At 44.3% G+C, this 18,360-nt stretch overlaps 1 protein-coding gene across 1 annotated transcript; it reads right to left on the bottom strand.

Moving 5' to 3' along the window:
• Positions 1 to 13,226: 13,226 nt before the first annotated feature.
• Positions 13,227 to 16,676, bottom strand: LOC121619938. The gene is made up of 2 exons (XM_041955884.1): positions 16,553 to 16,676; positions 13,227 to 14,827 (listed from the first exon to the last, which is right to left on the bottom strand). The coding sequence occupies exons 1-2, from the start codon at positions 16,555 to 16,557 to the stop codon at positions 13,714 to 13,716; spliced, it is 1,119 nt and encodes a 372-aa protein (XP_041811818.1). The 5' UTR covers positions 16,558 to 16,676; the 3' UTR covers positions 13,227 to 13,713.
• Positions 16,677 to 18,360: the final 1,684 nt, after the last annotated feature.

The raw sequence follows: 18,360 nt of genomic DNA on the forward strand, positions 1-18,360 counted from the left end.
GTCATATCATTTTTAATGAAACCACAAAACTAAGGCTGTCATAGAGGTACCTCAAAAGAGCTATTGATTAATATTAACAAAGTTAATTCTGGTATGATGACAAGCTAAACACATTTGCAGTATTTAAAATTTTGTGCAGCCTTTTGAGGAAAGTAATCCAACAGAGCCATTTTTTTTCTCAGTCTGGCCTCAGATACATTGTCACCATCTGAGTGGAAGGTCGGCCTTGTTGAAGCATGGTAATATTTAAACAAAATCTCAAGTCATGTCCAAGCTTCCACCACGAAACACCTGTAAATAAGCAATACCTTTAAAAATCTGCTAGTGTAATAGTGTAAAATGTGACTGTTGGACGCTTGCAGCTCAGAGTTTGGGGGTTGACGGCATGTCTACTAGCCAAACACGTCGTCTAACGACACATTCCTGTGCACAGCATTGGTCTCCAGTGATTACGATGAGGCAGACTGAAAGAGTGAGTGGGCGATCTGTTTGGATTTAATGAGAATGGTGGACAGGTAAAACGCTGTCCTCCAGAGTCTCTTAAAAGGTGTAAGTGGATGTGTTGCATAATTTGCGCTAATGAGGGGGGATGTTCTCAACCCTCCTGCCCGCCTCTGACTGTGCGGCCTTAGATAAACTTGAGTCTGTCTGGGTTTGATTGGCTTCAGATGACACAGCATTTCAATGGATTCTGTAGCTGCAGGCACGTGTCACATTGAAGGAAAACCTGAATAATTGATTGGTCTTTTGAGAATTTCAACATTACAAAGTAAAAATATCTGATTTTACAGTAGGAGAAGGGTTACTCAAGATGTGCTAGTGTAATCCAAACAGTGGTTGAATGTAACTAAGTACATTTACTTACTTACTTTACAAATTTGAGCTGCTTGTACTTTGAGTATTTCAATTTTATGCATCTTTATGCAGAGGCAAATCTACTTTTTACTACACAACATTTTTTGACAGCTTTAGTTACTTTTGATCACACGCTTATACTCTTCCCGACCTATAAAAACCATGTATCTCCAAATGTGGTGATTTTGAATGTTTCAGATAAACTGAAGGATCAAGTGTTCCTTTATGTTAAGATAAATAAATCTAAAAACCCTCTTGGATCAGCTGGAAAATCCATTGTCACAAAGCTGAAAAAGGACTGTTTGTCTGAGCTCATGAAACTTTTTGGGGAAACGTGGTTCTCACAGGAAAGTGATGCTACAAACATGATGATCTTATCAAATATGATGCATAGCTGCAGCTCAAACTAGCCAACAGAATGTAAAGTAGTACAAATGATCTTAACCATCTACTGCATTAAAATGCAACATACACATTAATGCAACAGTAATATTAATTGATAAACATCAGATATAACAGAAAAAACGCTGACAGGGAAGGTTTTACTGCAGAATGAGAACACCTACTCTCATTTCTTTCAGTAAATTTTGTCGATAATATTTGCAAACTTTTACTCAAGTAAAGTTTTGAATGCAGGGCTTTTGCTTGCAGTGGAGTATTTTCACAGTGTGATGATCTAAGTCATATTTTTGCTTCCAATTAATGTAATTTACCCAGGAAAAGTTCTTGCAGGATGTGTTCAGACAACATTTAACATTTTAGAATCCTGGCTTCCTTTGTGAATTGTTAAAATAAAATGGTTTTGTAGATATCCCACAAAGTAAGCTATCGGAAGAAGGATTGTTTCTGGCATCAGTAATAAAACTCAGCGCTTGTAGCAACAGCATTGCTCTTCCATTCACTATTAATAGATGAGATTAAGGGGATTTTATTCTCTTGATACCATTAAAAGAGTCGCAGCTGTCTTGTTGCAGGATTTGGGAGACACTTGCAGGCGCTGACGTTTATCAATCTGCACCCAGCAAATCACTTCCCATAACACTGTAAACGCCAAGATGCTCTTTACTTCTGTCATTAATAAAACTGCCACACCTCTCGCAGCAATACAACTGTGCATTAGGTGGAACTGTAGTGAATAAACCCCCGCAGATCTTTGAATCTGAAGACGTGTTGCAGAGGATGCTGACAAGCACACCTGTTATACCAACCCCTGTCTGAAGAAGCTATGAAGTTGGTTATTTACATCTGCTGGGAGCACGCACAGCATGCCGATAGTGCACAGGGAGATAATGAGTGTGTGTGTGTGTGTGTGTGTGTGTGTGTTTGTGTGCGCGTAGCAGCGAGCGAGTAAATCCACAATTTGCTCACGCGTTTTAGGGCGCGCGCACCCCCGCTCCGTCGTTTCCCTCCCCAGGTGCCATTTCATGTTCGTACCCTTCACTCGGCACCTCGGCGCGCGATGGCTCGCCTTTTGTATATTTCTGAACAAGGTGTCGTGCTCGTCACTGCGGCTGCGAGCGGCAGGCGGCAGGCTGATCCGCGCGCTGTCGCCGCCAGACGCGGCTATTGATCCGCGGCGCTGCCGCTCCTGCCTGCGCCGCCGTTTGCTTTTGAGTGCGTTCATGCTGATTTTTAGGGAGGTTGGATTGTTACACTCATATTCATGTGTTTTTTTTCCCTCCCTCCTCCATCCTCCCTCCTCCTCCTCCTCTGCTTTTTCCTGTCTTTTCTCCCTCACCACCACCACCACCCCTCCACCCTTCACATTTCACTCACGGCAGTTGTCGCTGGTTCAGCTTGACTGCTTCGTTAGGGCTCATCATTTGCATTCAGATTAATTATCTAATTACCGACAAATGTCCGGCGGCCACCCCACACTCCGGCTCGTCAGCTCTCAGCCTGTAATTATTTTAATCATTTACTTTCATCTGGAGCGTTCCTGCCATACTCCTGTGTTTAGAGGCCATTCTTAATTACCCTGCCAAGACACTCTTTTCATGAGAGGGAGGGAGGAGAGGGGTTGGTTTGAGGGAGAAGGGAGCAATTGGGTGAGGGAACATGTGTGTGTGTGGAGGAGAAAGACCAATGGGGACATGATCCAGAGGCTTTGACAGCACAGAGGAAGCTCCCTGCTCTGCTGGATGCTCTTTCCTCTCTCTCTCTCTATCTCTCCCTCTCTTTTTTCTCCCCCCCTCTCTCCACACACCCACCCTCCCCCCTCAACCAACTTCCTCATCTCTCCTCTCACCCCTCCTCCACGCCCCGCTTCCCCCGTTATACTTCCTCCCTTTTTCCCTTTATCGCAAGCACACACAGGAATCGCCCGTGGGCTTCAGTGCTCTGACTGCTAATACACTGACACACACTCACACACACTCACACACACTCACACACACACACACACACACACAGCAGCAGCAGGCAGACAAGAGAGTCATGCGCCCTGTTTGTGGCACTCATCAGGATGCGCACATCTTTCCACTATCTGCCTGGAAAATCTATACTCCTCTCCCCGCTCGTCTGTCTGTTTCTGTCTCCTCCTCCGTCTCCCACCATGCCTCCGTCCGTCAGACCTGCACGCCTCCATCCGTCACCCTCCACATGTCTATCTGCTGCCCTTCCATCCTCATTCCCCCTCTTCTCATCCAGCTGTTTGGACAGGCTCGCGTCAGGCCCGCTGCTCCGCATCCCCGATGAGGGGCGACGGGGTCATCTCTTTCTCCCCCCGTGTGACCGCTCCATAATGATGCTCTCACTCAGGCCTTAAGCCACCCACCCTTCTCTCTCTCTCTCTCTCCCCCCTCCACCCCTGACTGCTCTTGTTAAGAAAAGCCAGAGTGAGGGAGGATGAGAGCGAGAGAGAGAGATACAAGCTCTGTAATTGGGCTCTTGAATATTTAAGTCACTGGGGATGAAAGTTTAATGAAAAGATGATTATCTACCAGTTTATCACACCACTGTTTCATATTTCATTTTCACATTCTCCTTCCGAGACGCATTGTCCGTTCTGGCAGCTGTGGATACAGAGTTTATGATCCAGTGTGTGCTGGAGAGCTGAAAGGAGGGAAAGATGGGAGGAAGGAGAGGATGAATGCCCGGGTCGTGATCCAGAGGAGACACTTTCAGGAGATTTGGTCAACACTCAGATCCCAGATTGTTCTTTGTTGCTCACTTTTTGTGGGATTTTGCCACCCTGACCATCAGTTATTTCTGCTTAAAGAAATGTCGCCCATTTCAGATTCTCATCCTTAGTGGTTTCGGCCATTTAGGCAAAACGGAGTAATGATCCGGTGTGAAAAACAGTTTGTCTACGATACAGAAGAAAGCATTGAATCAAGATGATGAAGGGAAATTTTCTCAACACTTTGGACCTAAACTGACTTAATTCCTTGTTTTTTAGGTTGATCTAGTCATGAGTTTTCTACATACTTCGTCCCATGAGTCGCTGTCATGAGGCTGCTCTTGTTGCTGGATGAATTGTCTGTTCTGTCAGCTGTTGACAGAGTTATGATCCAGCAAATGTTGGAAAATAATGAACAGAAAAGGAAAAGAGAAACGTAAAGGCCACAGTACAGAGGAGACACTATAAGAGAAGATGTCAGCACTTGTAGCTCATAAAAGGTCTCTTTAATTTCTCCCTTTTTGGTGATATTTAGGTTGATGTGGCCACATTATTCATCGTTTTTTTTTCCTCCCTGAAGTGATGCACTGGCCCATAGATCGTTTTCACAAGGCGAGATCCTTGTTCCTGGCTTCACTATCTCTATACAAACATATAAATACATGGTAATTCAGTCTGTGCATTTAGATGCATGTGATGCAACACAGGGGAGACAAATTGAAAAGATGAGGAAGCAAAACTTTCTTATGTTAATTTGGTCACATTAACCATTTTTTTGCTGATAAGCACAAAATCACTCACTCACATTGTCACATATAATGTTGTCATAATATTATATACTATTTCTATATATATATTCCCTGTGTGGACTGAATTATAATCTGGTGTGTGTTGGAAAAGTCTGCACAAAACAGGGACATAAATTCGGTGTTAAGGCAGGGCAGAAATCATAAAATTAAATGAGCAGCAGCCACAGTGGCTATTGCAAAATATTAAATGCTAAAATATATATAAATATATATATGTATATATAAGAGACATATAGCGTAAAAGTCAGTGAATTAACTCAGCAATGCTAGTTACATTGTCTAAAGCTAACGTTTGCTAACGCAATCTACTGGTCACACCAGACCATGTACGGTTGAAGCAGTAAAACCTCTAAATGCTTTAGAATGGGACAGTCTGTGTTTTATTGCTCATGAATTCAACATTTCATCACTTGCAGGAGGAAGAAACTTTTATTTCTTCTTTCAAAAGTTACACAGCGTCACTTTGAGGAGCCGCAGGCGGGAATTTCATCAACACTTATTGTGTGATTTAGTTTGATTTGGCCACACCGGTCATCACTTTTAGTAACAGTTTGGTTTTCATGCATGTGTGTTGTCCCATGAGAAGGGCGGGAACCAGGATTTTAGAGACACTAAGGTCCTCCAGTGACCCCCTGCACCCCTTTCAGATAAAACACAAAAATCTCTATTTTTCTCCATTTGTATTTATTCAGTTAACCGTTCATTTGTACTTGCTGTTTATTTTATTTGCCCACAATAAGGTCAAAGATTTTCATTCTGTCGAAAGATCAAATTTAAACACACCAGACACAACCTGTTAAATTCCCACCATCTGTATATTTTTAATAGCGGAGTGTAATTTCCTGCCTAAAATTCTAAATTAACAAAAAATTAAACAAGACAAAACGTTTTTTTCTCTTTCGTTATAAAAATCTTCTCTTTTTTGCTTTCTTTGCATACAAAAACCCACAAAATTTCTCAGTTCAGACATTAATTAAGGGATATATTCAGGGGCAATACTTTGTCTTAATGCATCAGATGGTAATTTAAGTCACTGATTTCACCCCACTCTGCTGGTTGTGTGTCACCTCCATTAACACACCTCGATGAAAAGCACAAGGACACTCTTTCCTTCATTTAATGGTGCAGGATAAACAGACGGCTGTTTGTTATTCATTCTCATTATTCATAATGGTGGGGACATTAATCCCTTTTTGCTGGAAGATGGTGTGAAAAAGCAGCATCGTGTCGCTCTGAGGTGCAGCGCTTTTGCCAAACCCCAGTGGAATAACAGGGATTGCAGAGTTTGGAGGGGGATTATGTCGGGGACCCACACATAGCCTCGGGCCGCAGTTTGGAAGGGGACATGGTTTGGACGGCAGAGATTAGAGCACCGAGGTGCGGTGCAAAGAGGCCATTTCCAGGCAAAGACGCAGCCTGCGTGGGTCAATACGCGGGACGACTATCTTCTTTGATCGAGGAATCCTGGTGATAATACAGACTTTATTTTGAGTGAAAATGAAGATAAGAGGTGCTGCTTCCACGAGAGGCCACGTGACAAAAGATTGTGAATTTGAAATTTGCATTCTTTGTGTTATTTGATTCATTTTTGTGGAGACGAATTCATGAGCTGCATTATTAAGCAGCCTCATCCACAGACCATATGTTGATTTCTGCGCTTCAAAAACCTGAAATCCAATAACCTGTATGAAAGAGGCCTCTGGGGGCCCGAAGTGAGACGGAGTTAAGGAGTGTGTTAACCTCGCTTGGCATTCATCTAGTCCCGTAAAACTCCCTCAAAAAATGTGGGATCTGTATCGTTCCTGCCGCTTATCAGTTTAATCCACAATTTCACGGCGCCGAGGCGAGGACGACCCGCGCCGCTTGTCGCTTTTGTGGACAGGGTGTCGCCGTTTAGCCCTATCTCTGCGGCGTGGAAGCGGGAGGGGGAAACCTGGGAGACCGGCTCCGTCTCTCTGGGCCGGGGTGGGGAGGGAGGAGAGAAAAGAAAAAGAGCAAGTTAAATGGAAGTGACAATCTGCAAACATTCCTGCCGGCAGCTGCGCAGCATTCTCCATAGCTCCCCACCCTCTGCACAGTCACCGGGCCCCCCGCGACCCCCTGTGCCTGGCACACGCACCTGCCGCTCCCAGCCGTGCTTTCACCGACAGCCAGATAATCTATGGGCGGGTCCCGGCCGGGGCTCCCCTCAATGTGCTCTTGAGAAAACCCCTTATGCGTGAAAAAGCCCCCTTTCTCCGCCTTTTGTCCACCACAGTTTTATGGGACAACATTGGGCATTATGAGGTTTGGGGGATTTTTCACGGGACTCTATAGAAGGGTATAATCCTTTCAGGCACAGGACGAATAAAAAGTTTTAACCTGCTGTTTTCATATTTATTAGCTGGTTATAGCAGACGAGGCAGCTGAGCCATCAGCACACACACCCCTCCTCCTCTTCCTCCTCACACACACACAAGCATCAAGTCCTGGAATCAAACGCTGACAGGGTGCTGAGTATTGAGAGGGGCCCTCATAATGGACCTGATTGCTTTAACTGAATCAGTCAAGAGAGTCAAGTGGGTGACTAACACCGGGGTCGCCGAGGCCTCAGACGCTGTGTGGTTTTCTGTTTGAGTCAACAGGTTGTTTCAGCGCATTATTAGATGATTCGGTTGATAAAATGTCCACATTTTGACGGAGGAGTTGACCTGTTCTTGTCGTCTTCGTCAATTAAAGGTTTGCAACATGTATCATGTCCATGGTTTTCAATTTTAGGCTTCAAGTCAAGTCAAATTAAGCCAATTTAGAGCACCATGAGCGACAAGAACAAGTATTTTCTAAATGTGTGGCTGATGGGATAGTGAATTATTTTGAATTCAATAACTGGGTTCTGCAGGAATGAGCAAAATAATGCAAAATGATAATTAGTAGTTGAATACGATGAGATCTTTAATTTAACAGGTGCATTTCCCTTGTTTGTGATTTTTATTATTTGTAATTAGTAAGCTAAGTTTCGCCTTTCTCTTCAACCTTATTAATTTAATTTAACACATTGCATTATTATGATTATTATTTGAGCTTAATTTAAGTTGGGAGGTCTATTGAGATCAAAATCTTGTTTTCTGCAGAGTTTTAGCTAAATTGTTGGTTTTATTATTGTATTAAAATAAACCAACCCAACACAAACGTGTACAAAAAAAGAATAGGAATAAAGAAAAGAGCAAAAACCTTTAAGCCAATGATTAAAAACATACAATTTCAACCATCTATCTATCTATCTATCCATCTGTCTATCTATCTATCTGTCTGTCTGTCTGTCTGTCTGTCTGTGTCTCCATGTGTTGTGTTGTTTCTCCTCTGACGACAGGTCTTTCTATCCAGTTCATCATACACAGGCCTCAGGCCGCAGCCTCCCCTCCACCCACCCTCACCCCTCCCACTGCCTTCATCCCTCCCTACTCCTCTGCCTCCCTCCATCCTCCCCACCACCACCACCCCCTTTCTGTCAAAGCTGATTGTTTCCACGCCAGCAGAGTGCTGCGGGCGAACACACTGTCACACTACATCAGGCAGAGGGAAGAAGGGGAGAGAGAGAGGGAGCATGATAGGGTATATATGTGTTTCTGTGTTTCGAAAAAGCTCCACACAACAGCTAAAGCTCAGGCTGCGGCAGGGATTCCCAAACTTTTTCATGTCAAGGGCGTCCAAATCGAAGACCACAGACCTCAGATTTTGTCCTGAGGAATCTTATTCTGAAAGGACTTTAAGCAGGACATGATAAAAGTGTGTGAAGCTGCTTTATAATAATGGACAGAACATTTTAAAAGGGCTGACTCCAAGGATGTTTAGTTAAACTTTATCCAGTGCCAAAGGGTTGTCTTGATCCATACTGCTGGTTTACTGTTGTTGTTGTTTTTTTTAAACCAAACTGGGTCAAAATAACCAGTTATGTTGATGTTAGTCACAAAAAGCTCAAATTTTACCTTGAAAGTGACAGAAATGTGTCGTTAGCAGTACAAAACAATGGCAATGTGACATTTCAAGCTGCAAAGGGTGCAAATATCATGAATAAAAACAGTGACATGTAAGTTTATGTGTGATACATTCCATTTGGGTGAATAACCCAACAGTAGCAACACTAAACCACCAAAAACCACTCACTGACCCACAGAAAGCTAACCCAGTAAAGAGTCGCTGGATCAATTTTGACCTAGTGATTTTTCGTGTGTGTGCAGCTAAATATATCTCAAACCCGCAGAACCTCATTTAAAGATACTAAATATGAGTTTTGAGGAAATAAAGATAAAATGTTGAATATTTCCCTCAGTGTGAACATCAGTGATGAGCTGGAGCAAGCCGGTACAGAATAAACAGTGTGTGATACGGTCAGGCACTGAGGGATGAGAGGATTTTTCCAACCATATAGATGAAAACTGCTTGTAAAGTGGTTCAGAGAAGGGCAGCAACACAATATCAGGAAGATGTCACAGATATTTTAGTTAACTTTTCAGAGCGGATTCATATTTTACAGCGGACTCCCATTTTTTTCTGTTAAAGATGAGTAAACATGGAGGGAGTTAAAAATGTTTATCATTTCCAACAGGATGTTTTAAATTTTCTTTCTTTCTTTTCAAGCAACATGAAACTAAAGAAAAAAAATCCTGTGTGACAAACTCACTCAGTACGTGGACGTACATCCTGCAGAGTGTGTAAACAACCCCTGAGACTAAAGAAGACGTCACTGATTTGTCATTTCTTTCTTTCATCCTGTTTTTTTTTCTTGAGACTCAAAAACGTCTGAATGATCTGAGAAAACACAGAAAAGGAGGGAGGCCGGCTCACTCAATACATGGACATAAAATTCCCTGCGAGATGTTTGAGTTAAGTCTGTGAATGTGACAGAAAGAGTGAAGTTTTCCATGATTTGTAATTTCTTTCTTTCGGTCTCAAAAAATGTATAATTTCAAGAAATGGTAGAAAGGACGGTCAGCTGCTTAAAACTGAAAAAACGTAGTGTTAAAATAACAAATAGCATTATAAAACAACCAGCCCTGTGCATTTTATCACTGTTTCCCCTTCAAAACACACCTATGTACACTTTTACCCCTTTATCAATGCATCTGCAGGTCTACAGTTTTTTCTTTGCTTCATCTGAATATTATTTAAGATAATAAAGCAAAGATTAGAATAACATCTAAAATATATGTTGTTTATTGGAACAGAAATATGTTTATTTCTGCTTTCCTATCCTGTAAACCATCCCATGACTGCTCGTATTTAACCTGGTCCTGATCTCAGGTTGGAATTACTGCATTATATCATTCAACATGTATTGAAAAACAATCTTCGCAGTGGGAACCCTGTCCTGGATCCCAGGTGGTCCCCGTTAAGCGCACCGCAGCTGGGTGATCCACCCATGTGCACGCTGATGCCCCCTGGTGTCGAAGTGGGGAAACTGCAGCAGGTGCGGGTCTGATATGAGCGCGTCTGTGATGGAGTGTCTCCCCCTAGTGGACGCTGTGTACTGCTGCCATCCTCACACAGACGTGTGTCTTCGAGGTCAGAGATGCGTGTGCGTGTGTGTGTTTGTGTGTAAATTAAGTGCGACGAAACAGAATTTCTCATGGGGGGATTTTTACGTTTTCAGCATGAAATGTTTGGAAAAGATTGTTTTGTTCCTGCAGTGTGAAACAGCAGAGGTCAGAGGTCACAAGTCAGGCAATCTGAGGTCAACCCAGGCAGATGAAATCACCTTCAAATCGTCCATTAAGGACTTGTTAAGTCCTCCTATTGCGTCCTGTTATGCTTGATTAGTAAAAACACATTTTTCTATTCTGCTGCTGTACAAATAAATCTCATCAGAGAGCTTCTTTGGCTTCAGAAGATGCTTTTTTCAGTTATTTGTGGCCTGATTTAGATTTTGAAGAAAGCCTGGAACATGCAAGCTTTGCCACTCCACCGTTGTATGTTTGCTTTTCTTGGTGTTAAAGGCCTAATAAACACATTTTCTTGAAGGAATGTGTGTTGTTTCATTACAGCTTGTATTTCTGTAGATTTAAACACTTGAGTGACATAAAAAAATACAAGGGAATGAATGGTTTTCATGTTCTGTTGCAGGTCCAGAACTACAGTGGAAATACAGAATATGACTTTTAGATTTTGTCCTCGGTTATTGTGAGCATTGCTGTGCAGAATTACTGTGTATTTTTAATAATCAAATAGGCTAAGTCAATCAATCAATAGATAAATAGATAGATTAAGCTATTCTTTCTTTCTGTAAATGTGGGTTTATTATCAGCCACGGTCGATATGCATTTGAGGAAGTCAGGTAAATGTTGCTGTTAAATAAATGTCGTGTTTTTTATTTGGATTTTTATTTTAGATTAGAAGCCCTGAACACAGTTTATTTCCTCTCCGGCATTAAAAAAAACATTATTTTTAGACACTGAGAAGAAGGAATTTCGTGGTCTCACTCTTGTTTGGAGGCGAGGAAGGTGAAGCGCACCAGATCCTCCTCATGACGCTCCATGTGACGATGAGGGGCCACAAGGCCCGCGGGCCTGCGCGCACCGCTCCGCTGCCAAGGAAGTCATGCACTGAAAAAAACATACAAAAACAAACAAACAAAAAGTATACATATAAAACCTCAACTGTCGATTTCTTCCATCTTCATTATTACTTAATGAATTAGCAGGTTTGCAGTGAAGGACGGGGACGCAGGACAGTGTGCGCAATGCGGCTTGTGAGCGCGCCCGCAGCAGGAGTCCAGGCGGTCACAGCAAACCTGATCAGGGCTGAGAACAGAATGTCCCACACAGTGGTAAATGGAAGTAAATATTATGGGAGTCATCTGCCTTTGGAAACTGTAAGTAAAGGCTTTGTTGTTAATTGATAAACCATCATTTCGCGTGGAAAGCCTCTTTCTCCGCGCGGTGTTTAGCCTCCTCCGGCGTTGACATCTTGTCCTTTTGGCTCTTCAGGTCATCACACAGATCTGCTCACGGGACCGTTTGACCTCTGACCTCTTTGCAAAGAGCATCTGGTTCAAAATCCATTTATTCACGCAACTTCTACAGTTTGTTGCAGCGGTGAGCATCTCCCGCTGCCTCACTGACATCTGCTTATTAGAAAAAAAAACGTGACCTCTATTGTGAGTTACTTATTGACATTTGATCACTTTTGTTTTGCTCTTATTTATAACTGAGCAGCCAATAGAGATTGTTGACAGCCTAAAGTCGAGCTCATTATAAACAATAAACCATTAGTAAATTATTTATTAATTCCACTTTCTAAACTTCAATTATGGGTTGACTTGTTTTTCTTTTTTTTTTAATTCTCACCGACTGGAGGAAATGGTTTTACTCCAAAAATACTTCCTCCTGCGGTGAAACAGTGTGATTTAGCGCTCTTGTAGCTCTCGGGTTCATTTATCTCAGTGTTTCATAAGCTTTGTTTGGATGCATTTATAACCTCTTCTAACTACCCTGAAATCGCGTCTCGGTGGTTTACAAATCACCATCAAAGGCATGTTTGTTCCTTCTTGGTGCCCTTTTTTTTAGAGGTGGCTGCTCGCGCGTCGCTTACAAGTCTCTATTCCGGTGTACACATGTTATCCGCGCGCCTTCATGCCTCTCAAACCTGCACCTCCAGCCAACGAACAAGGGATCAATATGTAAATGGACTCAGACTTTCACTGCGATGCCTGCGTCCAGGAGAGGCGATAAGCTCGGAGAATAAACGGGAGTTAGTTAGGAGGCACAGCCGGGGATTATCCCAAACTTGCCCCGGGGTTTGGCTCTCCTGCGCGCAACCGGACCGGCGTCTGTTCGCCGCGGCCGGATAGGACCTGCAGGGCCCCGGGGCGCAGACTGACAGGCTCCCCCGGGGGCCGTACCCCACGACTCGCTCTGGATGGAGATTACAGGGTGGCGACGCGGCTGGTATCTCTGTGAACATGCACACGCACATGGAAAGAGGTGAGATGATCTCGGAGCGCCCGCGGCAGCGGCCATGGCCGTAAAGATTGACGCTCGAGCCTCACACGGCTATCACACTCCCCGCAGAACAGCACTCCCCAGCTCCGTGTGATGAGCCGATACAAACCAACTTTGTTCAGCTCACAAAGAGGCAATTGTTTGCTGAAAGGTCATTAGCTCCAGGGCTCCGGTACAGCAAGAACAGCTACAGAAGATAAAAACTGCCCTTCTTTAGTCATATCTGCACTGAGGGGGCTTTGATAAAGCGGCTCCTTGAAATCAACATGCTGATCTGGAATGAAATCAAGGCTCTGGGCTCTGAAAACTGGTTTTATCATCCAGCTCCTTGGACTTCCCCCCAAATTAATCTATTTAGATTTGTTTTACAAAAACTCAAAATTCATTAGATCAGGGTTTAAGAGTGTGCAAACAAGCCAGGACACTAAAAAGCTCTGATGTAAGATAATTTTATTTATTCTTTTAATTTACTTATTATCTCCATATATACAGCATGATCTCAGGGTATAAATCATCTCTAACAATGTCAGATCTACAGGATATTTTCCAACACTTTTTGGTACAGCGGGTGATTTATTCACACAGGTCAAGACAAAGAACAACAGCGCAGACACACAGAGTATTTTTGATATTAATCTCACAACAAAGTGTTCAACATGTCGTTTCTATGACCAGAGTACGTTGGAAATCAAACAGCGAGCTGGAGGCTACAGGGGTTACGACCAGTCTTCAGTTGATACATTTATCGATGCTCTGGGTGGGACGCCGGTGAAGAAAAGCAACAAAAACACAAGTCTTGGTGTCGTTACAATCAGAAACATGAGGCTTAAAGACGTCAGACAGGATGACAGGATATCGTCTTTTTTTCAGGGGAAATGTCTTCAGGATAGAAGCAAACAGAACAAAAATGCTGTTTTTAACCGCTTCCTGTTTCAGTTCCTCCCCTCTCTCTTTATGACTGGCTGACGGCGGCAGCGGGCGCAGCGTTGGCCATGGCGGCAGCGGCGGCGCCCATGCGCAGCAGCTCCTTCCTCTGTGTGAGGATGACGTCGAAGCTGGACTGCAGGCGGTTCTGCTGCTCCTGGATGCGGCCCTGCAGGGTACGGACCCAGCGGATCAGCGCCAGGCGGCGGTACATGGTCAGCTGCACCTGGTGCTTCTCCATCTCCTGGGCTTTGAAGCGCTCGCGGTCTCGCAGCGTCCACACCGCATCCATCAGCTCTGGCAGCTCGCCGTTGGAGTCTGAGGACCGGTCGTCATCGTCTTGCTCCTCGGCTCCCTCCTCCAGAAGATTTCCCAGGCTGCTTCCTGTCAGCGACTTGCGGCTGAAGCTTCGGTGCCTCGCAGCTGGTTCTCTGTTGCTGTTTCTGGTGGGGTCACTTTCCAGTTGGTTGGATTTTGGTTCCCCGACTCCGATGCGGTCCCAGCCTCCCATGAGCATCCCTTCGCCTCCGCTGTCCAAGTTGAGGGAGGACATGCTGCCGCCGGACTGGTAGCTGAACTCAGAATCGGAGTCGCTGTTGCCCCATTCGTCGCTGTCCTCCAGCCCCACATCACCTCCCTCGTCCCCCTTTCCTCTGAAGGCCGAGCTGCTTTTCCGTCGCTGCTCCCCCTGTTTCTCTCTCTGCTTCTCCTCATTGTGGCTCATCATCACCCTCCTCACCTCTTCCTCCATCCTACCTTCCTCTGCTCCGTCGGGGGGCACCCGGCCGTAGCCGTCGTCCCCGCTCTCGATTTCGGGCAGGGGCTCCAGGGGGCTCCAGCAGGGCAGGCGGGAGCGCGGCGACAGGAGCCCTGAGTTGTGGTGATACGCTGAGTTCGGAGGGTCACGGCCCAGTGGGCCCAGGTTGCGGGGACGCACCTGGTTTCGATTCTCGTCTCCTCCTCCGTTGCCCGTGGAGCCCTCGTCATCTTTGCCCGGCAGGAAGTTGAAGTTGCCATCTTTGTCACACTTCCTGTTTCGCAGCGAGGAGGAAGAGCCATTGTTGGAGCCTCCTTGCCCTCCATAGGCCGAGTTCCGAGGTTGGTCCTGATGGTGAAGCATCTCTGACCTCGACTGAGACTCACTGAAATGACAAGGGACAGAAAATGCACATCGTGAGTCGCTCTATTAGGGTTTTCCTATCTTCCAAGGAGCCACAGTTTAACTTCATATCAGTACAATGCAAAAATCTACTTGCATGGAACTAAAACTTGCTCAAGATACACGATCAATGACAGCAGCATCATGTTGCCTTTAGCACTAATGCAGTCGTCCTGGTGGCCTAATGGTTGAGACGCAGGTCACTGCAACGTTTGCAAGTTCTAGCCAATGACCTTTGTAACACGTTGCACCCGGCTCCCTGCCCGTGTTTCCTGTCTGTATCACCGTCACTGTCAAAGAAAGGCAAAAATAACTCTCAAAGCGAAAACTGTCTCTCAGGCCCGTTCAGATTTGAGCTCTAACAACAAAGCTCTTGTATGTCGGCCTGAGTTTAGGCAAAATTTACCAGCGATCAAATAACATCTAGCGATCAGCAGCTCAAAGACTGTTTTAAAACCTCTGCTGTTGAAGTTTTGGGCAGGAAAACTGCATCAATCTACCAAATCCACCCTGTGTTCGTCACAACTGCTCTGTCTTCCGGTTGTTGTTGTCTCCTGAGTTTGATATCCAGGCAAAACAAGGTGTGTAAATTCAACCCTATTCGATGGTAAACTCTTCAATCTTGAATAACGGGCCGTGGAGTTCTTAATAGTTCTCAAAACAAGCCAAGCTTTCAGATGCAACAACCATCAGCCAGCGATGACGTGACATTGAGGGCGATTTTACAGTCCCTGCAAGTTGATTCTGAGTCAAAACCAGAAGATACGCACAAGAACAAGTCATCAGCAGCCTGAGGTATCTGCAAACTGCAGGCTCCGAGAGACGGATCAAAGACAAGAAGAGGCAAGAACAGCGGGACACGCATGGATGAGCCAAAGCAGAAGTAAAACTGAGGAGAATAAAATCTAGTTCACCCAGTCACCCCACCCCACGTGCACACGCGTGCACACACACACACTACTAGGTCACACCAAACTTGTTTATAATGTCTCCAACTACAGGCCGGTCTGCACACTCCACTTCTATTAACATCAAATATTTACATGTCTCCTCAGAATGGAAATTTCTCTAATCCTGACTTCAGGCTGCTGTCAATCAATCCCCCTCTCCTCTCCCATGCGCGCGTTCACGTGGTGCTGAAGGACAGCGACCGTGGCTCTGGCGGGAGCGCGCGTGCAGCAGCACATACTGATGCTTGACGATCACGAGGAGAAAAAAAAACACGATTATTCGCGCAAAATCGACACATTTATCGTTCCAGAGCTGAATTGTGAAAGTGAAAATAACCTCCAGTGTAACAGAATAATGCGCAGCCTGCTTTCGGATGGATTTCTGTGAATATATCAGTGTTTCACGCATGCAAAAACAGCAACACGCGATGGAAAACGGAGGAAAATAATACCGATGTAGTCCTGCTGCCGGGTGGATGTTTCTAATCTGTGCAAAAAGATGCCTGTCGTTGCACGGTCGACGGCAGAAAACACAAAAAAGGCGGCCAATGGCGCTCAGAGGCTGCATATTTACGCCACAGAGATGAATGTAGTGTTAAAAAATGCATAAAACACGACAGTATTAGGTCCTAATTGTAAACGGCGGACGAGTGAGGCTCAAAAGATCTCGACGTGTCTTCTTGACGTGATGAAATTAGACAAAAACGCAGAGAAAAACGGGTATATTTCATGTGCGTCGTGCGTTATGTAACGCTCACCCCATGTCAGTGCTGTGTCCTCTCTGTCCCTGACTAAAAACTACCTCAGACCCTTCCTTTCATCTCCTATTTGCTGCTTGAATAAGTCAAATGACTGACACGGATCCGCGTCGGGATATTTGCATGATGTTCTGGTTTGGTCTTACCTTTCTGCTGGTTTGCTGCTCGGTGCAGAAGCTGGACGCTGCGCCCTCCCAATTTCCCCCCTCCTCCGACCCTCCTATGCGATGTTTATCTTCCTCCCTCCTCCTCCTCCTCCTCCCATCCTGTCACTGCCGCGGTGGTTCTGGGAAATAAAGGACCGGCTGACTAACAGCATTTCCTAAACTGGGCTGGGGCTGGAGAAAAAGGGAAGCCGCTGAGAATGAATGGAAACAGTGTGAGGACAGAGAAAGCTGTAATGTTGCTTTACTGGACTGCAGGTTTGCACGACAACAGGTCCAGTCTATTTTTTACACTAAACACTTCCATTGTGAGTGCTTACACCCTCGGTGGTAAAACAAATTCCACCAAAAGCAGTTAAACCTGAGCAAAATCTGGGTGAAAAGTTCTTTTTGGGGTAAAACTCAGCTTTAACCTGTTAAGCATTAATGAGCAGAATACAAACATTTAATAAATGCTTTACAACATACTATGCAATAGTTGCCCACAGCTATAAGAACATCTTTTGTTAATGTACACCAGTCACTCCCACTTATATCCAGAGAAAGTTATTCAGCAAATACATGAACAAACTCTTAAATCTTCTTAGAACTAAATTATAGTGTTTATATACTGCTTATAAATGCTAAATAGTTTGAAGTGTATAGGTTACACATAGCCTTTGTTTTAAATTAATTTAAATGACTGTATGTGAATGTTAAAACACTAGTTGAAATGCTGTGGCAGTAATGCATTATGCAGCCAAGAGGTTTAAAAAGATAAGATAAGATAAGATAAGATAAAGCTTTATTTATTTATCTCCAGCCGGGGAAATTTGGGCATTACAGCAGTCCAATCTATCAATTTTCAACCGATTTTCTCTTTGTTTTATGTTGTCGTGCTGTTTGCATTTTATGTGAGCTTGCGTGGTGGATTTTTGGCATTTGCTCTGCAAGTTTCTGTCATATGATTTATGTATTTTATGATGTCTTATTTATCTTGTGCTCAAGTCTGTATGTGTTCTGTGTTTCACGTGGCAGGACAACTATCCCCGTGGGGACTATGACGTTAAAGATCCCCTCCAGACACATTTTAACACATGACATTGAATAACAATTTGTGTCTGATATGTTTGTTTTGATGGTTGTTGGTTGTTTGTGCACAGTTTGAGCACTGGTTTCCACATCGCACTTGTGTACGCGGCATACTGAACCATGATTGGCTTGCAGACTAGCTGTGGTGTCATACAATGATGCCCATACACGTGTTAAACTCAGATGTACTTTCCCCCCCTCGGCAGATGAATGTGAAAACAGCCGTCTTGTTTCACACTGTGCACATACACTATTCTGCACAGTGAAGCTCAAACAGCACAGTTAAGTAACGAGGAGAACACATTTCTGAGCGTGCACCTACTCCTTTAAAGGCAGGTTTTTATATGAAGTCATATAATATTCAGACTTGGCTAAAAGTGTAGGAGTTTGATTGCACAGTATTTCCATTCTTTGCATTCTGTAACATTAAAAGTACACTAATTTTGGATGGGTCAGACCTACAGAACAGAATCCATATAGGGGTTTTGGACAATGATACAAAGGGAATTTCATCATAGGAGAAGCAGTAAAAGGTCATGAAGCTTTAATAGTTTGTTACTTGAAGGAGAGACA

The sequence above is a fragment of the Chelmon rostratus genome, chromosome 16 (assembly GCF_017976325.1).
Source record: "Chelmon rostratus isolate fCheRos1 chromosome 16, fCheRos1.pri, whole genome shotgun sequence".
NCBI lineage: Eukaryota > Metazoa > Chordata > Actinopteri > Chaetodontiformes > Chaetodontidae > Chelmon > Chelmon rostratus.